The 27,438-nt window shown below is 50.3% G+C and overlaps 1 protein-coding gene across 2 annotated transcripts in view; it reads left to right on the top strand.

Moving 5' to 3' along the window:
• Positions 1 to 10,819: 10,819 nt before the first annotated feature.
• MARK2 (microtubule affinity regulating kinase 2) overlaps positions 10,820 to 27,438 on the top strand; it is a 59,144-nt gene continuing 42,525 nt past the window's right edge. Inside the window, exon 1 of one of the 2 annotated variants that reach the window (XM_045485685.1) lies at positions 10,820 to 11,572. In XM_045485685.1, the coding sequence (XP_045341641.1) occupies positions 11,519 to 11,572 (54 nt within the window). In that variant the 5' untranslated portion in view covers positions 10,820 to 11,518. The remainder of the gene's footprint in view (positions 11,573 to 27,438) is intronic. The other variant, XM_045485692.1, reaches the window with a different exon arrangement.

Here is a 27,438-nt window from a genome sequence, read left to right on the forward strand (position 1 = left end):
GGCAAATGGAGGAACGGGACAGTCTATCCTCTGTACAGAGACTACTTTTCTGCTCCTGATAAATACTGTGCATTGGGGGAGAGGTAGGGCATAGATAGGACTCTAGAGGCCTTGTTCCCCTATAACACTGACCCAGCCAGCTTTTGAGACCAGCCAGGAAGGACCTGGGTACATGCTGTGTGCTCCTCCGAGCTGGTGTCACCCCACGCGTGGACCAGGCGTGAGCAATCTCGCAGCGTGGTTGCTTCCTGGGATGCGGTCCTTTTCTTTGACAAGCTTGGGAGAGGAATGCCCGGTTGGGAGGGATTAGAAGGCACGGGTGTGGCATGGCACCTTGTAGAAAAAAGGCAGTGGACAGAGGTTCAGAACATCTTGTGTCCCAGGTGGCTTCCCCGATGCATGAGGTCAGGTGGGCCACAGAATCCCCGCTGTATCTCCACCACTGTTTCTGCAAATCGCTAAAACTTCTGTCGGACTTCACAGGGGGTAACGGTAGTGTTGAAAATCGGGCTTTGAAACACCAATGTGAATTATTGCAGGTGATTTCCCACCCTTCCAATCTCGTGACTGTGTTTACATTTATGCCAATGTGCTTTTAAGTCCACGTGGCTGTGTTGCTGGGTGTTTACAACTGAAAAAGACGTATAAAAGCTCGCTGTAAACTCCTGAAGTTAAATGCACCTTTGCTGCTGTTGATGTGATTGATGGCCGGCCCAGTAGACTGTGAGCTCCTTCCGGGCAGGGACTAGGTTGCATTGACTTTGCTTTCCCAAGGCCCTGCTTAGGGGCCTCGCACATAGTAGGTGCTCAATAAATGTTTGTCAAGTGCCCTCTTGATGTGTCTTCCTATGCGACATTTTCCCACTGCAAGCTGATCCCTGGAGTCTGGCTCCCTGCACAGGGTTGCGGCCATGGTGACTGTGGGTGGCATGATTGTCTTGTGACTTTACTCCCACATCTTGGTCGGCAGGGGTCTGCCCGGCCTTGGCCGGGACCCTAGGGACTGTATGAGTGTCTGTGGCTGGGAGCTCCCTGTGGGCACCCTGTGGTCTTCCTGGGAGAGGTGGAGGGCATGAAGTTTCTGAACATCGGTGACCCAGTGCTTGGGGTGTGTCCCCCCCACCCCAGACCAGAACTGCCATCCCAGGGCTGCTGCAGATGTTTGCCCAGAACACTAAGGAACCCTCCCACGCTGTCAGCAGCCCGGGGCTGGTGGCGGCAACTTTTTCCAGGCATAATGCCGAGGCCCAATCACGACATCGAGTGAAGGAGTGGGGATATACCTGTGCCTCTAGGCCCCCTTGCTCTCTGAAACTGGCCAACTTCTGCTGCTCCCCCCTGATCTCCGTGGGGTCCAGGTAGGGGAGATCTTTCTGGATACCAGTAATAACCATAGAGTCAAAGTTGGTCCCGGACAAAGGAAGAAGCGGCCCCTTCCCTCCTCGGAGGGACACGGGCGTGTGTAAGGGCGTGTTTGGGAAGAGAAGACACCGCTGGGCCCCCGTGTGGCTCCCCGGCTGCATCCAGGCTCCGCAGCTCCTGTGGTCCAACCTCCTGTTCCCGTGTAAGATGTGCTCCTCACCCCCCCCCCCCAGCCCTCCCCCGCACGCCTGGGTAGCTGTGTGGCTCAAGTGAGACCGTAAAGTCTTTCCACCACCCCCGAGGTGTAGAAGGATGGGGAGCTGGAGAGGGAGAGCATCTCCGATGGGACCTCAGTCTCTCTGTGCCGCCCCACCGGGGCTGTTAGGCCGCCAGAGGAAGCCGTGCCGGACTTCTAGTCTCCCCAACAGCACTGTCAACGCCTCAGGTCTCAGACCCCACATCCGGGTGACCTGAGGGAGCAGGAGCAGCAAGGAGGCAGGAGGTTGAGGGTGACAGTCCTGCCGGCCTCAGATTCCACAAAGGTGAATGAAGGCCCCCCCCCGCCCCGGGGGCAGGTCCCACGCTAGGAACTGCCGAGTGCACCCAGGACACGCGCCTCGTCTCCATCGTGGGTCACCCCACGTTGTGCCCATTACACAGGTGAGGGACGGGCACGGCGAGATGAACGAGGTGACCAGCCTGCCATTCCAGAGCTGGTGAAGGAGCAGAGCCGGGCTGAGCCTGGAGCTATCTGACCCCAGCGCTCTTGTCTCCCGCGCTGTGGCCAGTTTCTGCTTCGGGAGGGACTGATGCATCTTCCCTTGAGGGCCTGGGGACCTGGGGTAGGTTCAGGGTGTGAGGCAGGGGTGGGTCAGGTGGGAGCGGGGAAGGTCATTCACAATGGAAAGCGCTCAGCGCCTCCTTCGTTCCAGCATTTAGATGGTGGTGCCCAGTGCCCTCTCCATGGCAGTTTCCAGAGTCCCCCCACCGGCCCTGGCACCTGCTGGGATCCTACCTCGTACCTGGCAGTGGCGACTGAAGGGACTCACAGCAGATGCAGGAGGGTGCTATCCCGTCCCAGGTGACAAGGTCTGGGAACCAAGCTGAGCGCTTTGAGGGTGGAGGGAGTCCTGCTTCTCACCTGTTCCTTTTTCAGAAAATACCTCATGGCCCCCCGGGTGGGCCCTGCCTGCTGCCCCCCTGGCTTCATGGCTTCACTCGGCCACCTCTGATGCTGAATCAGGCCGGTCTTGGTATTTGGTGGCTACAGAAGCAGTGACTGGTACAACAATGTCCACGTGAGCTTGGGCCGCTCTAGGGGGCAGCGCATTGGAGGGGGGGGGGGGGGGCGCGGCGCGCAGAACCTGCCCTTTCCCCTCCCACTCCTCCCTGACCTGGAGCGAGTCCTCCTGGGCCACCATAGCACCCACAGTTTCCTGGGTGAGCAGTTTGCCTCTGAGACACTCACCCACAGCCTTCTGAAGTCACAGCTGGGGACAAGAGAGCGGCACGCTCTCCGTACGTCTGGCCAGGATGAGTGCCTGGAAGAACAACAGGGCATGATAGAGGAGCGCTATTTTTTCTTGTTTGTCTTATTTCTTTTTCGGTGGCAGACGTTTTCAAACACGCCCAAGAAAAGACGAAATGGAGTAGTGAACCCTGAGGTATCTACGACCCGGCTTCAACATATATATCGCCCAGTTTGGGTTTATCTTTGTCTCCCCACATCTCCCTCCCTTCCGGTTTATTTTCTTTTATTTGAAGGATTTACTTATTTTGGGGAGCGCAAGCAGGAGAGGGGCAGAGAGAGAGAGAGAGAGGGACTGAGGATCTGAAGCGGGCTTTGCCCTGACAGCAGAAGTCCCAATGCGGGGCTTGAACTCACAAACCATGAGCTCATGACCTGAGCCAAAGTCAGACATTCAATCGACTGAGCCACCCACGGGCCCCTCCTGGTTTATTTTATTTTTTTATTTATTTATTTTTTTTTTATTATTTTTTTTAACGTTTATTTTATTTTTGGGACAGAGAGAGAGAGAGCATGAACGGGGGAGGGGCAGAGAGAGAGGGAGACACAGAATCGGAAACAGGCTCCAGGCTCTGAGCCATCAGCCCAGAGCCCGACGCGGGGCTCGAACTCACGGACCGCGAGATCGTGACCTGGCTGAAGTCGGACGCTTAACCGACTGCGCCACCCAGGCACCCCTCCAAGCGTCCGACTTCAGCCAGGTCACGATCTCGCGGTCCGTGAGTTCGAGCCCCGCGTCGGGCTCTGGGCTGATGGCTCAGAGCCTGGAGCCTGTTTCCGATTCTGTGTCTCCCTCTCTCTCTGCCCCTCCCCCGTTCATGCTCTCTCTCTCTCTGTCCCAAAAATAAATAAAAAATTAAAAAAAAAAAAAAAGCCAATCCCAGACACGGTGTCATTTCATCTGTAAATAGGTTTGTTCGTATCTCTAAGAGACGGTCTTCAGTGAGATACATCAATATCACACTTCAAAAATTAATAATCCCTTAGGGCACCTGGCTGGCTCAGTCGATAGAACATGCGACTCTTGATCTCAGGGTCATGAGTTTAAGTCCCACCATTGGGCATGGAGCCTACTTAAAAAAAATTTAATAATCCTTTAATGGCATCTAACATCCAGTCAGTGTTCACGTTCCCCAATTGGTCCATGAATGTCTTTTTGTTTTCAATTTTCTAATTGTGGGCAAAATACATATGCCATAAAATTTGCCCTTTTACACATGTTTAATTGTAGTAGTTAGCACATTCACATTGTTGTGCAACCAATCTCTAAAACTCTTCCGTGAGTCTCTTTTTCACTTTTTTTTTTTTTTTTTTTTGAGAGAGAAAAGTCAGGGAGAGGGGCAGAGGGAGAGAGAAAGAGAGAATCCCAAGTAAGGTCCACACTCAGCACAGAGCCAGGGCTCAGTCCCATGACCTTGGGATCAGGACCTAAGCCAAAATCAAGAGTCAGATGCTCAACTGACTGGGCCACTCAGGGGCCCCCCTCCATGAGTCTCTTTTTTATTTATTTATTATTATTTTTTTTTATTTTTTAATGTTTACTTACTTTTGAGAGAGGGAGAGAGAGAGAGCACAAGCAGAGGAGGGGCAGAGAGAGAGGGAGATCAGAATTTGAAGCAGGGTCCAGGCTCTGAGCTGTCAGCACAGAGCCCAGTGCGGGGCTTGAACTCACAAACCGCGAGATCATGACCTGAGCCAAAGTCAGACGCTCAACCGACTGGGCCACCCAGGCACCCCTCCATGAGTCTCTTTTTACAGCTGATTTGTTTGAATCAGGAGCTAAATAAGGTCCACACATTGTATTTCAGCAACCTTTCTCTCCTTTTTTTTTTTTTTTTTTTCCCTTCTTTTCTCGTTTCTTTTCTTTTTTCTTGTTTAAGAACCTGGTGGCTTGTTCTATAAACGGAATTTCCTCCATTGTGGATTTGGCGGATGGCACCCCTGTGACGCCATTTGGCATGTTCGCCCATGAAGGGATGCAATTTTGAGGTGGGAGGGCGCTGCAGAGGGCTTCCTCGGGAGGAGACATTTAAGTAGAGAGAGAGTCCTGCAGCTAAATGGGGAAAGGCAATTCCGGGCCGAGGGGACAAGATGAGCCAAAGCTCTGTGGCTCTCATTGCCCAGGGACTCACAGCCAGCCTGCTATAGCCCAGGCACTGCACGAGGCACCAGGGACACTACCAGGAACCACACTGTGTCCCCGCTCTCCCTGGGGTTAGCGCTCATCTTCCCAGGGAGGGAGGCAGGGGAGGAAAGCGGGAATTTCGTCTACAGACACTCTGCCTGCCGGCTCTAGGTGTGGCTGTACAGCTGGGAGGTATGCAGGGACATCCCCTCGGCACACTGGTGACTCCTGGCCCGGCCTGGCCCCTACCTCCTCCAGGAAGCCAGGGAGAGCCCAGGACACCAGCTGGTACCAACCCCCTCTGCCAACTCTAAGTTGGATGTTGGCCCACCCGACATCCTCGTGAGATGGGAACTCCTTGGGGTCCGGTCTCCTTCATGCCACCACAGGCTTCGCTTCTTTCCGTCAGTCCTTCCTTGTAGCCCTTACTTCTCCTTGGGATCAGACTCAGCATCACCTCCTCTAAGACGCCTTCCTTGCTACTCCGTCCAGTTCCCATGCTCCCACAAGCCCCAGATCATCCACTCAGGGTATCTCCCTCTGAACCCCATGAAAAACTGCCCACCTCTGCTTCCTCCTGGGTTGCTCACAGGGCCTCTGCCAATGCGGCCGCCTGGCACCGCATCCAGGATGCCCAGCCTTTTCAGTGTCAGTGGCCACAGAACCCTGCCTGTGGACAGTGACGCAGTCATGGGAGCGTTGGTTGGTCCAAAAGGCGACTCTCCTCCCAGAACAGACTCTAAAGGTGGCTTCTCTGCCTGATGCCCCTTCCCCGCCCATCCCTGCCTCCCCCCCCCCCCGACAGGGTGGTCATCCTGCTGCACCATGAGGACATGTGAGCAAAGCCGGAAGGGACACTGTCCCCTCCATCCCAAGCATGGTGGGACCTGACCATGACTGAAGAAGGGTGGGAGGGATATCGTTGCTGGGTTTGGGTTTGGAGACCGTCTTAGACCTCGAGCTGCTGTAACAGAATACCATCAACTTGTGGCTTATAAACAGCAAATCTATTACCGTTCTGGAAGCTGTAAGTCCAAGATCAAGGTCCTGGCAGATTCAGAGCCTGCTTCCTGGTTCAGAGAAGGCAGGCTTCTCTCTATGTCCTCACGTGATGGAAGGGACTGGGGAGCTCTGTGGGGTCCCTTTTATGAAGGCGTTAATCCCATTACACATGCAGGGCCCTCCTGACCTAATCACCTCCCAAGGCCATCACCATCACCTTGGGGGTTAGGATTGCAACATACGAATCCTGGAGGGACACAGACATTCAGAAGATACCATTACAGACGACTCCGTAGAGAGCGGCGAATCCGGCTTCCCCTCATTGTACAGACAGGGAGCCTGAGACCCAAGGGTGGGGGGGAGGGAGTTACCTAATGGCTCATGTGATCCATTAGTGACAGAGCTGTTGCCAGAATGGGCTCTCTTACTTCCGGTCCAGTGTTGTTCTCCAGGGAAGCGGAGAGGTTATAGCAGAGAGAATTAAAAGGAGGCTAGCTTATGCCTTCTCGTAAGAGCAGCCTACGCAAAGCACTGGCCATCCACCAGGCTCTGTCTAAGCATGTTTCGTATATTAACTCATATCCTCACCAATCAACCTTATGAAGCAGGTGCTTTTATTATCCCCATTTAAAAGATGGGAAAATTAAGATAGAGGGAGGTTTAAGAGGCTTGCCTGAGACCACACAGCTCCCAAGGAGCACCCTGGCAACAAAGCATGTGTGTTGACTCACTACCCTATTTGCCTCTCATGGGCTAAGATGACTGAGGTCGACTCCCCTAGCAAGGGACTGAACCCCTCTACACTTTGATTTCCTTATAAGTGCCTTCTGCTCATTGTGACTCTGGCAATGTCTGCACAGTACCCAGCTCTCAGTGTGTGTTAGCAAAACCAAGAAAGGGGAACAAGAACGGTGGGTTGGGCGGCGACGCGGATAACAAACGTTCTAGACCATCAGTGCTAAGGTGCCAATTTTTCACGCTCCAACATCTCGGAGATATCCTAAGTTCAATATGGTGTCTGGCAATGGAGATAAAGCGCACGATGGAAATTCAGAGGCATCAAGAAACACAGGACAAAACGCGGCAAGACGGGAGGGTCTGTGGCCAGTCAGGGGGCATACGTAGGGCTTGCTTCGCCCCAGACATCCGACTCTTGATCAGAGAGCAATTCTGGACCCTGCCTCCCACCCTGGAGAGGGGCCTGCACTGAATGATGAGCGTGCTCTCTGGCTCCACGGCTCGGAAGGAGAAAGATGAAGAGTTGCATTGTTTTAGAGGTGAGAGAATAAGGATGTCTTCCATTTGAGCAACCTTACCTCCCCTTGACTTCTTTCCTCTGTGCCCACCCACGGGGGGAGAGCTACCATAACTCCTTTGTGCCTGCCAGGGCTGGGAATCCCACAATCCTTGCCTTCCCTCATTCTAGGGGGTATCGTGACTGCCCTGGAGTGCTGGTCCATTTGGTTGGTTTCTACCTGCTCTGAGGCCTATGGTAGATGTCTTTTTTATGTGTGCTTTGTCTTGTTCAGGGTAGAAAGCTTGGAATTACCTATTTTATTTTATTTTATTTTATTTTATTTTATTTTATTTTATTTTATTTTAGAGAGAGAGCACGCAAGCAGGGGAGGTGCAGAGAGAGAGGGGGACAAAGGATCCCAAGCGCGCTCCGCACTGACAGCAGAAAGCCCAACGTGGAGCTCGAACTCACAAACCACAAGATCACGCCCTGAGCCGACGTCAATGACCGAGTCACCCAGGCGCCCCTGGAATTACCCTTAACGCTTCTCTCACACGCCCCCTAAGCCAATCCACTGAGAAATCCTGTCGGCCCTACCTTCCCAGTATCTCCCAAATCCAGCCACCTGTTGCTACTTCCACTGCTGCTGCCCCGCTCGAAGCCACTGAGCCACTGAGAGGCTCAAGCCTCTCCCTTGAATTCTCCTAAAAGTCTCCTTCCTGGTCTCCAGGCTTCTGTTCCTGCCCTGCCCCTTTACCTAATTCTCAACTCAGTAGCGGGTCCACTCGTGTCACAGCTCCCCATCCCGTTCCGAGGAAAAGCCAAAGCAGTGGTCCACCCTGCCTGGTTCCCCATCACCTTTCGGCCTTCTCCTACTGCTCCCTCTCCCTCTGTTCCGGTCCCATTGGCCTTCTTGTTCTCCTGCCTCAGGGCCTTTGCACTGGCCAGAAAGCTCCACCCCCAGATAGCCACAGAGCTGACTCCCTCACCTCCTTTAAGTCTTTGCTCAACGGTCACCTTCTCAGTGAGGCCTACACTGACCACCTTAGCACTGCAACTCCTATTCCGCCCACTCACTCCTGTAATCCGGATCACCCTTAGCTGACGGCTTTTATTTCCACGGCACTTAAGACCTACTGTGATGTTTGGTGTCTGTATTCGCCAACACTTTTCCCACCACCACGACTGGCTGCAGAACTTGTGGGGCCCAATGCAAAATGGCAATGCAAGTCCCCCTTGGCAAACATGTCAAGAGGGTGACAGCAGAGCATTAAATCAAGTTCGAAGCCATTCTAAGAGTAGGGCCTTTTGTGAGTGCCCAGGTCACAGGCCCAGGGCCTGCCTATCACGGAAGGGAGCTGGCGAGAGCCCTCAACCAGGGCAGAAGTGTATTTGGAGCTGGGCTGTAGGCAGATTATTCTGGCACATCTGGTGGGATAGGTTGGAGGGAGTCTAGGCAGGGAGACCAGTTAGGCAGCCTTGTGAGGAAGAGGAAGGGACAGGTGGGGTGGAGGTAGGGGGCTAAGGGGCGGAAGGCAGGGGGTGAGAGCCAGAGTGAGAAGCAGGGAGGAGGTAGAGTTTGCTTAGACAAGAGCATGACAGGAAAGACCCCCTGCGAGCTCACCTTCCTTCCTCCAACTCCTTCCTTCCCCCCACCCCCAGCCTCGGAACGCTACGGGGCACAGAAATCAGCCTTGTGTCTCCCTTTGGCCACCAGAGGGCAGACCATTCTCGCGGATTTTCGGGATGAATTTGGGGTGGGGGGAGTGGACTGTCCTGTGTCCTCACCTTTCCCCCTCATCTCCTTCTGTGTTCCTTCATCAACTTCTTCCTCGATGGCTGGGTGCCTGACTGGAGCTGGAGCGGGCCACGGGGAGGTGTCCTGGAGTACTGTAGGTGGCACCTGTTGCCATTTAAGAAGTACGTCCGTCCCATCCTCCCATTGCATCTGTCCAGGTGTCTATTTCTCTGGGTGACCTGGCCATGGGCTCCGCTCAAGATGGGGTAGATGGGAAGTGGGAGTCATCAAGTGTCAGAGGTCCATCCAGCACTTTTTCCCACAATACCTGGGACCTCTCTTCTCCTGTACCTTTGGGGACTTGCTGCTTGAGCCTGGTCTCTGGCTCCGGAGGAGATTCTGGCTTCTGCCCACCTTAAGGGGCTGTTGAGCCCTGGGATGGAGGTGGGGCAAGTTCCAACACGTCCGGGGGACAGCTTGGAGCTGCGGGGGACAGCTTGGAGCCAGAGAAATCAAACTAGCCTACAGCCTCTACCTGGTGAGACAGTCTAGGAGGAAGTGAAGAGTGGACTCAGTTTGCCAAGCGGGCTTCCTGTTGGAGCGGAAGGCTCTTAAAAGATGAGAGAGACCTCACTTTATTGATGAAACTCAAGTCCAGGAAAGAAGGGACCTTCTCCAGGTGCCCATTCTTTGTGCCATCCTGACGAATCCTCGTTGTCAACCAGTTTCTCTTTTCTGTGAGTTTTATTGTCTTTGAAGGGATAAATGAAAAATGAATTAAGATGAAAATGCCTCTTGGGGCTGCTGGGCGGCTCAGTCAGTTAAGCATCCGACTTCAGCTCAGGTCATGATCTCGCGGTCCGTGAGTTGGAGCCCCGAGTCTGGCTCTGTGCTGACAGCTCAGAGCCTGGAGCCTGCTTCCGATTCTGTGTCTGTCTCCCTCTCTCTCTGCCCCTTCCCTGCTCACGTGCTCTCTCTCTCTCAAAAATAAATAAACATTAAAAATTAAAAAAAAAAAAAGGGGGGGGGGGAGAATGCCTCTCCTGCCTTGCTTTACAGGGGTATTTTAAAAGGTAACTGGCGTGACTCAGTATCACCATAGTGCAATGTCATTTTGTGCTATTTTGAACAATTAAAAAAAAAGGTAAGTGGAATTCAAAGATGTTATTTAGAATGTCATCACTGAAACAAAGGCATAAATTCTCTTAATATAAGGACGTCGAGGAGCCCAAACTCAGAGATGTTATGTAATCTTTCCAAGATCACATAGCATTTTCATTCCACAGAGCTGCGGCTGGAACACAGGGCTGGAGGGGGAACCCCTGTAGCCTCCCACAGCTGGGAGACAAGGAGGCCGACCGGGTGCCTGCCCCGGACCTTAAGAAACAGTGCGGATTAGATGTGGGGGTGTATGGATAAACAGAATCCAAGACAGACGATGGCAGGTGAAGAATGTTAAGTAGACAGGTAAAAGACGCTGCCTTTGACAGGTGACACACATGTTGATAGGTTGGATGATAAAAACGAGATGGATTTTATGAGCGGACTGATGAGCGGACACGCAAACGGGGAAGTTGTTTTAGAACCAAAGGATGCCAATCGTTGGGACGGCTAACAGCCTTATTTTCTATTTGGTCAAATAATAAACATGCACAGGTGATCCACGCTCCCCGTTCAGGTTTGAAAATACCCGGAAACTGACGGAAAGAAACGAACACTCCGACCGGGTACCACCCCAGGAACGACTCGGGGCTCGCCGGGTCTCGGGTGTTGCCGGAAATGGCCGACGACCGCGGTCGGCTGCGGGGCGGGACGGGGGCGTGGCCGGTTCACTGCACGCGGAGCGGCTTCGGGTGTTTCCGGAAACCGCAGCGAGCCTGCTTGAAGTGGGCGGGGAAAGGCCTATGGGCGTGGCTGGAGTTCCCCGAGTGGCTTCGTAGATTTCCGTAAACAGAGCCGAAGCTTCGTCTTCGGAATCGAGGCGGTGCGCGCGTCCCCAGGAGTAATCTTCTTCGGGTGTTTCCGGAATTCACCCGTAGTCCGAGGCCAGGAGGAGGAGGCGCGCCCCCCGCCCGTACCTCGCCGCTTCGGATGTTTCCGGCTGCTGCCGGCGGAAAGAGCCGAGGGCCGGCGGTGGTGGCGGCCATGTTGGGAGCAGCAGGTCCGGCGGCGGCTGCCTGTGTGCCGGGCGCGGAGCAGTGCCGCTGAGGGCAGGGGAGGAGCGAGGCAGGCGGCCGGCTGCGGCGGCAGAGAGTAGGCGGAGCGGCGCGGCCCGGCCGAAAGGCGGCACAGCCCAGCCGGGGGTCGGGGGGGTGCGGTCCGGAGCCGCTCGGAGCCGGCGCGGCCTAGCCCGAGCGGCGCATCCCCGGGCTGGCGTGAGCGGCTGCCCGGCCTCCCCGCACCCCCGGCCGGGGCCCATGCGGCGGGTGCCCCTGCTGTGAGAAGCCCCGCCCGGCCGGGCTCCGCGCCTTCCCTTCCCTCCCTTCCTCCAAGCTTCTCGGTTCCCTCCCCTGAGATACCGGCGCCATGTCCAGCGCCCGGACCCCCCTACCCACGCTGAACGAGAGGGACACGGAGCAGGTAAGGAGCCCCGAGGGCTCCCCGAATTCTCTGGCTGGGCCCCTGCACCTTGCAGAGCCTCCTCCCTCCTCTGCTCTCCTCGTGCCCCTGCTGCCACCCTGCAAGCCTCGGCTGCCCTGTCATCTGGCTCTCGGCCTCGCACATCCCCCTCTCAGTCCCGTCCTGGGACCCACCTCGTCCCGACTCCAAGCTGCACACTTGCTGACCCCCGTCTCCCCTCACCGCCCTCCTGCGCTCTTCCGTATTATCTCCCTAGCTTCCCCTTCTCTTCCCTTTTTCTCTCAGGGGCCTTTTCTGGTCTTCCTCCACCCACGCTTAAAGCCGCCACCCTCCTGCTCCTCGAACAGCACCCCGCGATTTGCCCCAGATCGTTGTCCCCCTCTTCCTCCCATCTCTCCAGCCTCGCTTCTGCTCCTCCCGCACCGGTTCTCCCAGTCCCTGGTTATCACCCTCAGGGTCCTTGCCCCGGAGTGTGTTCTCGATCCCTCTCCTCTTCCAGTTCCCCCGCTTCCCCCCTCCCCCTTGCTTTTTCCCCCCCCCCCCTTCCTTCTCCAAATTGTGCTCTCCCTCATGCTTGCAACCCACCAGCTCCACCCTCATCACCTTTCCAAATGGTTCGCCTACTCTTTGCTCATCACTTTCCCTTCTTTTCTCCAGGAGCTCCCTGGTGCCTCGCGCTGGCATTTGTTGCTTCCGTGTTTCCCAGACTGCTGTCATGCGCATAGTTTTCCCACAGGTTGTCTTTGGGGTTCCAGTCTGAAGGGTTCCCTTCAGAGTCTGGATCCCTCGCGTTCTGCCCACCCCCACCCCCCTCCCACCCCCCAGGGGTTTGGCTGAAGTCTCTCCGCCTCCTGTTTCTCCCTGAGTGCTTTACCAGCCTGCTCCCTGGACTTGTCCTTTGGAGGGAGAACATTCCTCCAGCCCCACTTTATGGGGACAACCTGTTGCTGAGTCCTCTCCCCGGCCACGCTGCATTACCATCCTTGCCCTTCTGTCTTTTCACACCGCCACACGAGCCATGATGCCTTCCTGTGTCTTCACTCCCGGCTCTGTCACTTTTCATAGTTTCTTCCTCCTTGTTTGGTACCTTCCGGTTTCTCTGCCCTCACCCGGTCTTCCTCACTCTACCTGCCTCCGTGAGGCTTGCCTTCATCTCCGCATTAGTCTCTTGCCTTCTTCACATCGTATCTGTTTGCCCCACCGAGGCCCCTGTCCTTTCCCTCCCGATGGGCTAGTCTTTGTAACTCGCCGTCCGGGCATTCAGCATGCTAGTTTCTTGAGCTATACGCCACCTCCTCCCCCCTCCTCGTCCTGGCAATCACTGCTATCATCTGTCACCCAAGCTTTAGCGTTTTCTGTGTCACCCTACCTGTGAGCTGAGAGGCGTCCGCTTTCCACCCCTCCCCTTTCTGTCACCATGTCCGGCGTCCCTTGCTGACTGCTGGCTGCTGTGTGGAGAGTCCCCTGCCTGGCACACCCTCGTTGGCGGAGAAGTTTACTAGGCCAGAAAAACTCGAGTTGAAAAAGGAGCTCTTCTCCCCTGGGGCTGCAGCGCTTTTTTTTTTTTTTTTTTTTTTTTTTTGCATCCTTTTCCCTTATTACACCCTTTACGTTTTCCTGTCGCGCCCTTCTTTCTCCGCAGCCCGATAGAACCGTCGTTATGTTCTCTCGCGTGTTCACATCCTTCCCTGAAAAATCTTCCCTCGTTTCATTGTCCTATGTTTTTCTCTTGTGTCACCTCCCCCGCCCCACCTTGCTCTCTGTCACCTGGGCAGTCAGGAGCTCCACGAGCAATTGTGGCCCCGGGTTTTTCTCTGTGCTGGTTGACCCTTTCGTTACTGACGGATTGATTGCTTCTGGGGGTGAAATGAGTTGAGGGGGAGGGTTGGTGAATTTCTGTTTCATCACTGGGTTTTGCAACTGGCTCTGCATGGGATTGAGGTCTTTGGAAACCAGAGCATGGTCTGTATCTCAGGGTCTTGCCCTCACTTGCCGGCTGTTTTCTCTCCTTGCCGGGAACCTCTTTTTCTAGGCTCTCTTGAGGTTCCCCATTCCATTCCTTTTCCTGTCGCACCCTCTGTGTTAGCAGGTAAACCCTGCTCACCAGAGAACTTTCCCAGACTGTTGATTATGAGCTGGTAGGAGGAGGCCAAGTGACTGACTGGCACCCTCAGGCATGTGGGGAGTGGTTGTGGAGTGCCTACTCTCTCCGCGAGGCTGTGGGGGGCATTGTGTTCAGCAAAGTAGAGTAACAGACTGCCTCAATGTGGTTTCTTTGTGCTGTTTACCAAATGTAAATGTATTCCCGCCGTGGTCTTTTTTTTTCTTGTGATGTGTGCATTGATTTCCTCTCTTCCCAACATGCCTCGAATACTGCTGAGCGCATAGTAGGAAGTCGGTGCACACCCGCTGATTCGGTGAGAGCTAATCGGGTGAGCCGGTCGGGAACGGAAGCTGCCCCTTCGCTAACTTCGTCTAGAGCCACGGCTGCATACTTGGTCGTCCTGTTCCAAATTATGAATTACTCATCCTGTTTGCACTCTTTGTGGACTTAGGCTCCCCTGAGCCACTTCATCGCTTCTGCTGCCCGTCCTCAAGGTAGCCAGTCATACTATTTGCTCGATATTAAGTCTCGTCCCGGTGACAGCGCAGCCTTTGAAAAAGCTTGGATATACCAGCTACCGGCAGATGCCCGTATTTTTCAAACCAAGAGAAAAGACACATAGCAGCCCCTCGCGTCACGAGGCCAGGGATGCCACAAGCATTGGCCTCCTTTAGAATAGCTCGTTGCCACCAGGTAAGAGCAAGGACGCTCTCAGTCCTGTCGCTGTTCTAGTTGAAGTAGTCACAGAAGTTCAGTCGTTGCGGTAAATCCTAACGTTGTGAAATAAAAAGCAAGGGGTTTGGTTGGGCTGATCCCCTCCCCGCAAAGATTCTCTATCACTGTATTTAGGTTTAAATTATTTAAGCTGGTTTCCCCAGGAAATGGGTAAACTCTACTGGTTGTCTTCAAGCTCCAATCTCTTTTTTAGCTCTTCCTCTCCCCCTTTCTTTAAAACATGTGGCTGATGAGAAGCTGTTTCCAGGAGCTCTTTGATCACATCTGAATTAAACACGCATAACACACACACACACACACACACACACAGAAAATGTTGAAGCATAAAAATAAACCTTGTACTGCAGGAAGATTGCCTGTTTGCTGTCGATTCTGCTCCTAGCACTGGAAGTGGGAGCTAAAAGGAAGTCAAGCCCCCCTCTTTAAGATGATTTTTGTGACACCTGGTTTCGAATGTGCTTTTTTCCCAGCTCTAGACTCTTCTTTCTTTTGCAGGAGGGTTGTGACCTGGGGCTGGTAGTTTTGGGGATTCTCCGTCTGTGAGCTGAGCTTTCTGTCCAGTTCTCCGAATGGCTCTGCTGGCCTGGAGGCTTGGCTGTGGTGACAGCAATCAGCATGTAGGATGCCTGTCCTCCAGCCAGCGGCGGCGGCAACAATAGGCTAGGCAGGTGCGGAGAGGGGTCCAACTTCCCAGAGTTCACCTGCCGCTACTACGTGGAACACCTGGGAGGGGGGCCGCGTGACTTCAGACCCGCCCCACCTCTGGGCCTCAGGAACCATGAGCGAGAGGGCTTCCGGGGCTTCCGAGGGAAAAGAGGAGGCTTTCGGAGGCTTTCACTATCGGCCTCGCTTCTGCTGCAGTGCGCAAGGGAGGGGGGTTGCTCTCGTTCTTCTCGGGTGCGAGTAGCATTGTTTATTCTCTTGGGTGGTTCTAGGAAGAGGAGTGTGGAAGTCTGGATGAAGTGAGCAAAGCTGACTTACGGAATCCTGTAAAGAACAACCGAGCCGCTCCAGACACATCTCCCTTGGATGCCAGGGTTGATTCTGGCTGAACGTTGCCAACGCTGAATAATTTGGTTTTAGTGTCTCCTCTGGTAGAGAGCTCGGGTGGCTCTCATTTCACTCCATGCCTGTGAGCCGGGCGGTGCTGTGCTCTGGGTACGGACTCTGACTTCTGCCCTTTGACTCTGGCCACGGGCTCCTTAGTGGTGCTGCCTTCTGGTCAGGGATGTGGGTGGACGTCAGAGCATACATTCTCGCTTCCTGCGTGGCCCTAGAAATTAAGAGTGAGGCCTCGTTAGAGCGAGGGCTCTGGGAGTCTAGAGATCACAGAGTCACTCGCCATACCGTGATCTTTGAACCCAGCGAAGGTAACCACTTGGTAAATTGTGATAATTTCTTTCTAATGTGTGGGCTTCGGGAAGTAGCTAAACAGACGGATTCAAGACAGTCGTTGAAACTGGTCTGCTTTAGATTAAAATCAAGTTCACACAGGGATGACTGCATCTTTCAGATGGTGACCAAAGACTGGGCCTGAGATTTCTTTTCATGGTCAGTGTCTTATGCCTGTGAGGTAGGAAAAAATTGAGAATTTGTTTGCCTGAGAGGTTTGCATCGTTCGGTCTCATGGGAGTCAAAAACTTCTCAGACCAGACCGTCTTCCCTTTGGACAGAACAGCCCAGCTCTCGGTGCGCATTTGACCAGGACTAACCCGTGCCTTCACAAACTCTTTCCCATTGCGCACTTAGCCACCTGGCTGGCACTTCCCTCCTCCCAGGAGCTTCCATGACTTTCCTACATATGTATTATGTCGACGGGAATGAATATTTTATGCCTAGAGTGCAGCCAAGCCTCAGACTCTGTGGCCCATTATCGACGAGTGAGGTGGGGGCTGGGCGCCACCTTTGGCCCCATGATAGCTCTGCTAAATGGGCTCCCCCCACCACAGCAGCACTTTGAAGCCCATTAATGGATTGGGATGAAGTAACCTCCGCAGATGGGAAGGACGAGGAGGGTCGTTGTCCTTCCTTCCCCAAGACTGCCTGGTGAGGCTTTCCTGCAGTCACCGGGGCCAGCCCCAGCTCCGTCTGCTTAGTTAAGCTGTGGACTGTGGCTGCTAGGCTTTTGCTATGAGAGGAGGTAGAGGAAGGGCTTGATTCTCTTGTAGCCTCCGGTGCTGCCGGGTTTGCACTTTCCTATCAAAGCAGAAACCGAGAAGGATGTGGAAAGGGTGGGTGGAGTTTAACCTAGGCCTTCCTCCTTCAGCGGAAGTTCAGCGGTGACAAACCACATAGGTGGCTGAGTTTCCTCCTGTTGATGGGAGACTCCAGCTCTTGTACCTTTTTGCACTTACAGCTTGGATTCTCCAGGCTTCCTCGCAGCCTTCATCAAACGAGAGTGAGTCACTGCAGTGTTATCTCTGCCTTTTCCCCTTCTGTCTCAGCAAAGGGAAGAGGGAGCCTTTACAAACTTTGTGGGGGAGGAAAACACCCGTTTCCCACTTCTGGCATGGGAAGAGGCCATCTATCCCGACGTTAACTCTGAAATCTCTCACGCTCGGAGCGGAATGCCACCACCCCGCTACAGCCCTCTTGGTGTAGGCATTGAATGTCATTGCTGTCTTTTAGGCTGTGATGGCCTGATTCTGAAACACCGTGAGAGGATCTGGTCTCTTGGTGTCCAGTCGTCTTTCGGAGAAGGAGGCAATCCAGTTCCTTCTCTTGCCCCCTTGACCTGCTCCTCCTTGAGGGTGTAGAAGTAGATGCCTTCATCTGTATGTCTGCTCTTTGCTGGAGGGTTTGAAGTTTCTCAGTCCCTGTGCCCTCTCCCTACTTGCATTTATCCCTACGTTTTTCATTAGAAAAGGGCAAAAAGGGCAAAAACAAATGTGTGTCCTTTTGCTCATCACATAGTGAACCTTCCACTTCTAAAGCCATGTAACCTCAGGTTTGGTAGGCGAGGGCGAGCCGGACACTGATATTGATGGCTAGGTGAATCCTGAGGGACAACAGATAGGAGGGTGGAAGAAGGGGGGGCGGGGAGAGAGGAGAAAGGGAGGGGTGTGTTCAGTGACTGGCTCCCAGCCACCTTTTTCTTTTTAACATGAGAAAGGCGGAGCAGACCAGAGGCTTCTCTGTAGAACCAGTCAAGCTGGTTTTGAGCAGCCTCGGCCTATTTTCCCCTGTGTTCTTTGGGAAGTTGGCCATACAAAGGTCTGCCTCCTCTGGGGCTCTGCTCATTGAGGTGTGAGTCTGGATGAGGTCTGTAAACACCCCCATTCCCCCTCATTACTGAGCGGGCCTCTGAGCACGAGTGGGCTTTCTCTATACCCAGTGCTGTTCAAGGCAACTTTGTCCTCCGCACCTGTCACTGGAAACTCTAAGATACAACTCCTTTCCTTGGACCCCCTTTGCAAGTCACAGCTTGGCAAAAGGCCCTCCAGCCTGGCCAGGGAAAAGCGATTGGGTTTGTGGTTTATGGATTGGGAACTGACTCCTGGCTCTTGTGATCTGGCTGCTAAATCCACTGAGGCCCCAGTCCTTTTGGCTTGATGCAGTGGGACTGTCTGTCCAGGCCTGCTGGGGAAGAAAAAAGGAGAGAGAATAGTTTTTGGTCTTTGGCAGCTCAGGAGGTTAACAGTTTAAGTGTGTTCCTGATCAGGTACCCGTAGGAAAGGTGGGAGTCATCAGTCACCACGTGCTGGCACTTCCTGAACAGCAGCAGGAAGCCTTTCTCAGGGGAAAGACATAGGATTCTGAGGCTCCTCTGACCATCAGAGGTACTAATACAGCAGGATTGTTTTCCCAGTCCCCCAGGAAACGGAAAACTCCCATGTCCGAAAGTTTGGTGATTAATGAGTGAAACCACCTGCAAACATAGTTCCAACCCTTGTCCTTGCCCTTGCCCTTGGGGGGCAGGTTGCTTCTGTCACTGCTACAATGATCTACTCATTGCTTCTCTTGAGCACCATTTCACTGAGGGTTTTGGTTACTGATACTCTGTGTAAAGGGTGGCTCCTTTTCCTGCACCTTCTTTAGACCCAAGGATCTGCTGGCCCTCCCTTACCCCCTATCACTCCCCCCCACCCCCCCACCGCTGCCAGATGGCCATCATCTGAGTGTCTTTGCATGTGGTGTTGGATGTGCTTGTGACTTGTTGCTTCGTTTGGGCCCACAAGTGTTTGAATGACTGGTTCTGTAGTCACAGGAAGTGGGGCCCCATAGGCCTGCTTGGTCTAGCAATCGCATTCTAATTGAGTTGAGCTTATGGCGGAGTGGAAAGGAGATCCCAGCACTTGGGGACTTCTAATAAGTGGTATGTTCTGGTTAGAGCAGGCTCTGCAGCTTGATTCCCCTGTGCTGGAATCTTGGTCAGCCCCTACTGTGACCCTGGGCTTACCTAATTGTTCCAAGCCTGTTAGCTCACCTGTAAAAAAAGGAGTAATGATAGTCCCTATCTTGTAGGTATAGTTGTTGTGAGCATCAGAGAAGTTAACGATTATGAAACACTTTAAAACAACACCTGGCAGGACGTAACAATCCTCATGATCACCGTTCTTAGTTGAGCGACTTGGTGGGTTTTCTCTGAACACCATACAACTCCAGGTCAGTATGCGTTGGAAATTCTCTGTAATTGATTGAAAGAATCTTGGTTTCTTTTAGTTATTAGGATCCCTCAGGTGCTTTTTCCAGCATTAAAAAAAAATTTGTGGTTGTTTATTTTACTTTATTTGTTGAAGCTAGCCAGCTATCTGAATAGAATGCTTTTGGAAAGGTTTATGTGCTATTGAGATCATTTTAAAAAATGGGGGTGCGTTTATTTACAAGATATCAATATCAGGTGATTTTATTGATTAACAAAACGAAACAACCCAAAACACTACCTTCTGCCTGCCCATACTTCTGTGTCGTGAATGGTAATGGTGGTGGTGGTGTTGTGTGTGCGGCCTCATCAAGGGAGGATCCAGATCCAAAGTCACCAGACCATGGGTTTTTTTCTGAGTGCTGGGATCCAGCCGATGGCATGGGATTTTTTTCCATGTTCCTTTCTTCAGGTGCAGTATTTATCCTTTGGCAACAGGAGAAAGCTCCCTGTTTCTCTTAAAGACCACATGGGAACTTAGCAGCTAATGATTTTAGGTTCCTTTTTCACTAGCAAAGAGGCCTTCAGGGGCAAGCCCTTGTTATCTCTGTTGGCTTCTCTGCAGTGAGAAGAAAGCCTCCCCTTTGTGAGGCCTGGAAGGGTCACAGCCATTTCTCGGCTGCCCCTGTGAGTTTGTGGACTTTGAATCTTGGGCTGAGATTTTGGTCTCGGTTGGTTCCTTGTTTATCTTTGTCTCTCTTGAGGCTCCTAGAGCCTGAGCGCCTGGTCAGAACAGCAAGTAACTTGCTTAGTTTTTTCACACTGCAACTGCAGCCCAGGAGAAAGGTAACAGTGTCGCCTCAGCTCATCAGGGAATGTTTCTTTGACTGTGTTTTCCTCTTTCTTTTGACCTCTCTGCTGACTTATCTCACTTCCTTTTTTTTTTTTTTTTTTTTTTTTCTGTTTGGTTTCTTTGAACTCTGTTCCTTCATTACCACTGTCCATCTCGGGTTTTCATCTCTGTCCCCCTCTGCCTTACCTGTTTCTATGCCTCTTTTGTGGCATGGCTCAGGAGAGGAATTCTGATAGTCTGAGATCTCCTTCATGTATAGAATCCCAGTACCACCCAGTCCTTTCTCCTGTTCCTCTGATTTCTGTAAAGTTAGGGATTTGCAGCTTTAGCACACATTTTCTTTTTATGTCTCTGGAGCCACCTTCCTTAGTAAAGCCAGGCCTGGCGATCTGACAGCTTATTAGGGTCGGCATCCTAGTTTCCCTGGTGATAGGGTCTAAGCCAGTTCTGGGCCGTTTCCTCTGGCCTATCCGGAATGCTGTAACGCTGGATCCTGTCTTGGGAGGGATCTGAGGTGGCACTTGTGAATTTTGGCAATGCGATATTGAATGTGGTCCCCAAAGTGTGGTTTGAGGACCCTGGGGCTCCCTGAGGTCCATTCAGTGGTACACAAAATCAAAGTGAGTTTCATCAGAACATGAACGCAGTATCTGCTTTTTACCATTCTGGCTCTGTCCGTATACAGTGGAGTTTTCCAGAGGCTGAATGATGTGTGCTGACATCATCACTCTTGGCTAATGAAACGTGTGCCTTTGTATTCTTGTGTTTTCTAGAATTTTTAAGGTAGTCCTTTAAGGTATAAATAGAGATGTTTTCAATGATGCGCTCAGTTTGTTTTCAGTACTTCTCCGGGACTCTTACTATCTTTCTTCAGTTGTGCCTGCTCTAAGCCCTGTAAACCTCGTTATTGTCCTGAAATCATTATTTTGATATCCCACCATTTTCCTGGCATCTTTGAGGAAACACAATAAGAAGTAAGTGCAGCTTGTAAAACGTACTCGTAAAAACTTTCGGGAAAGCTTCTAATTTTAAAAATTTTACTTACAACTTATTTTAGCACTTTATTCTAACATAGAGGAAAATTTATCATATTTCTCTTATATTCAAGGATGGATTGTTGACTTTAAAAAGGGAGATTAGAAGACTTGCAACCTCTGTTTACTGAAATGGACATATCAACAAGTGAATGGGAGGAGTCTGAAGAGTCTAGGCAAAACCGTAAATAAGAAATTAGAAGAGATGACACTGTAACGAGAGCTATCTTCTCCTCAGCTTTATAGATGTTAATAACGTACTTTATTACGTCTTACGCAACTGAACACAGTTCAGGTAGTGCTGTAGTGCCAGTTCAGGTGCAACATCATGTCAAGACTGATCATTCAAAGTTGAAAGAAAAAGGAATCGAGAACTTTTGGTGTATACACCATGAGCTCTTTAAAAGCCAAAATTTGCTCCAGCTTTTCAACCTAGAAGTGAAAAAAAAGTCACCGACTCTTACAGGACAAGTTCGGACGTTCTTTGGCTGGAAAAGCCCACCCAGTAGCCGAGAGACGGCAGACGTTGCCGAACGCCCGCTGGGTGGAGAGTCCGTGAAATGCAGGGCAGTGCCGCTTTGTGTGTACCATGACTCGTCGAATCAAAGGTTTAGGTACGAATGTGAAGACTGAGTTCATATCTTGTTTACAGAATTGTACTTTTGCCTTACAAACGAGATTTACAGACGTGGCTCAACTTGTGTCAGCACCAACTACGCTTTAAAGAATTTTCCTTTACGTGAACGCTCAGCAGTGAACGCGAGTAGCGATAAATATGCAACGGGTTGAATAACTCTTGACTTTCATGGTTCATCCTGGAAGAACTTCGTTTCCGTTTGCACTGTTGCACAGAAGTAATGGCAGAGAAAATCGCTGGTGGCGTAACGTAAATCAAGGCAGTGGCACCAAACTCTGCTAGCGATTGTAGTCGTGAACTTCTCTCCTGCTAGACACTTGTGGTTTAAGGAGGGGAGGGGCATTTTCACTTGAGTGTGTCCTAAAAATTATTAATTTCTATTAAGTCTCAACCCTCTAATAAAAGTCTCTTTAATATTTTGAGTGATGAAATGCCAAGTATCTATGGGGCACTGGTGCCGTATCCCATCGTACAGTGACGATCTTGAGAAAACATGCTAGTGTGTTGGAGCTGAACCAGTTGCATGGATCATCATTTTAACTTGAAAGATCAACTACAGTTATTCACACTTGAGTATTTAGTGGACATTTTCTTGAAAGTGAGCGAAGTGAGTCTGTCACCGTTGGCCAGGGATAAAAGTCAAGCTTTCAAGCAAAAATGAGAATTTTCAAAAACTTGGATTTGTCAAAGACGTTTTTGACGAGATCAGTGGTAAAATTAGTCGAATGTGATCTTTTGATATTGTATGAAATGTCAATATTTGGAAATTCTGTATAATTCAATGAAGGCATATTTCCCAGATTGCCAGTAGGTAAAAGAGCCATTCAAAGTGCAAGATGACCAGTGTATTTTAACATAAAAAGTACACAGCAGATTCATTGATAGGAGCGCCTAGGGGGCTCAGTCGGTTGGGTGTCTGACTCTTGATTTCGGCTCAGGTCATGATCTCACGGTTCGTGAGATTGAGCCCCATGTTGGGCTCTGTGCTGAGAGCGTGGAGCCTGCTAGGGATTTTCTCTCTCTCTCTGTCTCTCTCTCTCTCTGCTCCTCCCCCTGGCCCCAGAATAAATAAGTAAACTTAAAAAGAAAAGATTCATTGATAAAATTGCAGATTGCAACTAGCTTTTAAAAACTACTACTTTTGAGTTTGGGTCTGGTGTCAAAGAAGAAAATTCTGAAAAGCTATTAAACTCCATTTTCCAGCCACAGGTCTATATGAAGTGAGATTTTTCTTCATATCTTACAACTGGAGCAGCAGATTGAAACACATCGGATGCAGAAGCAGATATAAGAAGTTGGTGCTCTTTCATTAAGCTAGACATTAAAGAGATGTACAACAGTGTAAAACAGTGCAGCTTTTGCTGTGAATTTAATTTTGTTTTTGAAAGTACGGTTTTTTTTTTGTTTTTTTTTTTTTTGTAAAAAAAATAGGTTGTTTGTATAAACATGTAATGGGTTTATTGTTTTGAATGAATTAATAAAAATATTTTTTAAATCACCATTTTAGTTTCTAATAAGGTAGCCGTCGATAACTATAACCCACGTAAACCAAAGATTTGTGTGGTCCTCAGTAATTTTTTTAAGAGCGTAAAGAGTTCTTGAGACCAAAAAGTGAGAAAATTTTTGTTTGTAGACAAAACTTGAGTCGATTGTCCGTCTTGGGTTGGGTACTTGCAGTGACTTCATAGGGATCCTTGTTTACCATTCAGGCTGCCTTACGGTCCCTGTCTGGGCCTCAGAGACTTTGACCCAAGCTACCTTATTTCCTTCTAATGTGTATAGCATTGGCCCCATGGGGGTTCGTTGTTGTTTTATCAGTGGTTCGTTTTATTCCCTTTCTGCCTTTTTCCTTAATTTCTTTTCTTTCTCTCATTTTTCTTTCTCTTTATTCCTCTCTTTTAAGCCCCCCCCCTTTTGTCATTTTTTTCTTTAGTTTTTTAACATGGGGGTTTTGGGGGTTTGTCTGGCATTGTGTTTTGATTGGATTATGAGATCAGTTCATGGGGCGGACTTCCTTTGGTATGTGTGAAATTGTGGTTTGGCAAATACAGTTTTTTCATTAAAAATAAGTAACCCATGTTTACATGTAATGGGCTTATTGTGTTCTTTTATCTTTTATTTTTTATTTTTAAATTTTTTTTAATGTTTATTTTTGGGAGACAGAGAAAGATAGAGCATGAGCAGGGGAGGGTCAGAGAGAGAGAGGGAGACACGGATTCTGAAGCAGGCCCCAGGCTCCCAGCTATCAGCACAGAGCCTAATGTGGGACTCCAGCTCACAAGCAGTGAGTTCTGACCTGAGCTGTAGTCAGACGCTTAAGCCACGGAGCCACACAGGTGCCCCTATTATGTTCTTTTAAATGAACGGCTACATCTTTAAATCTTTTCTCTTATTTTCTTTTCTCTATTATCTTTTCTCTATTTCTCTTATTAATACAGTAAATATTAATAGATATAATCTACATAAACAAATGCTTTTTGGGGACTCAATTATTTTTAATAGTTGCAGGGAGTTTCTGAAACCAAAAAGCAGAAGAATCATAGTTGTAGACAAAACTTGGATGAATTCTCCCTGGCTTTGGTTGGCCAGTTTATTGGTAATTTCATAAAAAACCATTTTGCAGTTCCCAGCCCCTGCCTAGTCCTGGCTGTGCCTCAAAAAGGCACTTGCTGCCTTGGTTTTCTGTTGTTCTAGCTGAGGAAGGGGATTTTCAGCTACCTGAGGAACTGTGACCAAAGTTGGCTCCTTTTCTCTTCAAAAACAGAGCATTGACCTTGTAAGTTTTTTTCAACAGTTATCTTTTTTAAATTTTGAGATAATTTTAAATGAAAAGTTGCACAGCCAACCCAAAGAGTGCTTGGACATTCTTCACTCAGCTTCCCCTTGCATTAACATCTATAACCACAGAACACGTATCAGAACTAAGAATTAACCTCAGTATAATACTATCAACCACAGTACGGAACTTGCTCAGATTTCATCAGTTTTTCCACTGATGTGCCTTTTTTTTTTTCCAGGACCAGTACGGGCTTTAATTGTCATGTCCCGTAGTCTCCTCAAATCTGTGACCATTTCGGGGCACCTGGGTGGCTCAGTCGGTTAAGCGTCCGACTTTGGCTCAGGTCATGATCTCACGGCTCGTGAGTTCGAGCCCCATGTCAGGCTCTGTGCTAGCAGCCCAGAGCCTGGAGCCTGCTTCATGTTCTATGTCTCCCTCTCTCTCTCTGCCCCTCCCCCGCTCATGCTGTCTCTCTCTGTCTCTCAAAATAAACATTAAACAAAATTTTTTTTTTTTAAACCTGTGACCATTTCCTTAATCTTCCCAGGTCTTTTATGACGTTGACAGTTTTGAAGAGTACTGGTTAGTTTATAGAATGTTCCCTAATTATGGTAACCTAAAATTTTCTCATGGCCTGGTGCTTTAACGCCCATGTTTTCATTGTGGTAAAATACACGCATCAGATTTAGCGTTTTAATCTTTTCTTTTTAATTTTTCATTTAAGTTTATTTTTATTTTTTTTTAATGTTTATCTCTGAGACAGAGACACAGCATGAGTGGGGGAGGGGCAGAGAGAGAGGGAGACACAGAATCCGAAGCAGGCTCCAGGCTCTGAGCTGTCAGCACAGAGCCTGACGCAGGGCTCGAACTCTTGTACAAACCGTGAGATCATGACCTGAGCCGAAGTTGATCGCTCAACCTCGCTCAACCGACTGAGCCACCCAGGCACCCCAAGTTTATATTTATTTTTGAGACAGAGAGAGGGGGACAGAGGATCCGAAGTGGGCTCTGCTGACAGCAGATAACCCAATGCGGGGCTCGAACTAAAAAAAATCGCAGGAACATGACCTGAGCCGAAGTCAGATGCTTAACCGACTGAGCCACCCAGGCGCCCCACCCCCCGTTTTTATCTTCTAAGTCGGGTGGCATTAAGTACATTCACAACGTCATGTAACCATGTACTATTTCTAGAAATTTTTCGTCATCCCAAACAAATTTTGTATCAATTAAATAGTAACTCTCCATCTCCCGCTCCCCCAGTCTCTTATAACCTTTATTTTACTTTCTGTCTCTATGGATTTGACTACTCTAGGTACCTCATGTAAGTTGAATCATACAGTATTTGTTTTTTGTGTGTCTGGCTCATTATACTTAATGTTTTCAAGGCTCATCCGTGTTGTAGCTTTAATTCCATTTTAAAAGTTCACTTGGGTTTTCCTATGATGGTATGTATTGAGTTGATATGTTAGAAAATATAGTTCTTAAGATTATGTTGTAATTGGCTTAGTGATATTATTTTAAATGAATTAATAGGCAATGTAGCATTTTCTAAGTTTTAGTTAGAATACAGTGTGTATACCCACATAAAGAAAAGCGATTTGATGGGGCGCCTGGGTGGCGCAGTCGGTTAAGCGTCCGACTTCAGCCAGGTCACGATCTCGCGGTCCGTGAGTTCGAGCCCCCGCATCAGGCTCTGGGCTGATGGCTCAGAGCCTGGAGCCTGTTTCCGATTCTGTGTCTCCCTCTCTCTCTGCCCCTCCCCCGTTCATGCTCTGTCTCTCTCTGTCCCAAAAATAAATAAACGTTGAAAAAAAAAAAAGAAAAGCGATTTGAGGTCCTTAGTAGTTCAGAGTATAAAGGGTTTCCAGACAGAAGTGTGAGAATATCTTTTGTAGACCGGCATTGGGCTTGATCATCCCTGTTCTTGATTGGTTGGCTACTTGCTATGACCTCATACTGAGCCTTTGTTTTGCAATTCCCAGAGTCCTGGCTGGGCTGCAGGAAGGTACTTGCTGCCTTGGTTTGCAGTCATTCTAGCTGAGGAAGCTTGTTCTCAGTGACCCGAGGGACTTTGACCAAAGTTGGCTTTTTTCCTCCTTCCAATATAGAACATTGGCCTTTGTTTCCCCATTAAAAAGATCATTTGGCTTACTTGGATTTCATTATGACGGATTTTTTTTTTAAGCTTATGCATTGGCTATTGGTCAATTCCAAATTTGAAAACTGCAAAGCTTGCTTAGCCTCTATCCTTGAAGAACCTTGGTGCCTGGAATAGCTGAAGGCTGGGAGGCTCCAGTCACCCACTGTGGCCAGAACACCCAACAGTCTGTTCCCTGGGTGGCTGCAGAGCCTACACACTTTGTTCCTATTTCTTCTGTGCTTAACTCCTTGTTGGCCCTGTTTCTTAAACATGCTGCCAAATCTGACACTTAACAGAGATACGCTTTATCCCCCCCCCCCCCCCCACACACACACCCAAGAGGTAAGCAGATTTGGTGTGTAACAGTGTGAACTTTGCTTGATGAGTCTTTAAGGGACAGATCAAATAGCAGTGGATACATAGTTTCTAAGGTATCCTATGGGGGTGTCTGGATGGCTCAGATGCTTAAGGGGCTGCCCCTTGATTTTGGCCAGGGTTTGTGGGATCAAGTCCCATGTCAGGCTCCACACTGTCAGTGCAGAGTCTGGGATTCTCTCTCCCTCCCTCTCTGCGCCTACCCCCACGCCCTCCCCCCCACGCCCTTTCCGCCCCCCCCCCCCACCGGCACATGTGCACACACTATCTCAAAATAAATATTTTTTGCAGGGTGCCTGGGTGGCTCAGTCGGTTAGCGTCAGATGTTGGCTTAGGTCATGATCTTGCAGTTCGTGGGTTCGAGCCCCACCTCGGGCTCTGTGCTGACAGCTCAGCCTGGAGCCTGCTTCAGATTCTGTGTCTCCCTCTCTCTCTCTCTACCCCTCCCCCACCCCTATCCCCACATTGGGTCTCTCAAAAATAAACGTTAAAAAAAAATTTTTTTTTTAAATTTTAAAGTATCTTATGATTCTCAGCCTTGTTCTTTTGCTTGCACTCACCCTCCAATGTCCATGGAACCTCTGACTTTGGAAGGCTTCCCTTGGGACCACTAGTGGTAGACCTTTG

This window comes from Leopardus geoffroyi, chromosome D1 (genome assembly GCF_018350155.1).
Source record: "Leopardus geoffroyi isolate Oge1 chromosome D1, O.geoffroyi_Oge1_pat1.0, whole genome shotgun sequence".
NCBI lineage: Eukaryota > Metazoa > Chordata > Mammalia > Carnivora > Felidae > Leopardus > Leopardus geoffroyi.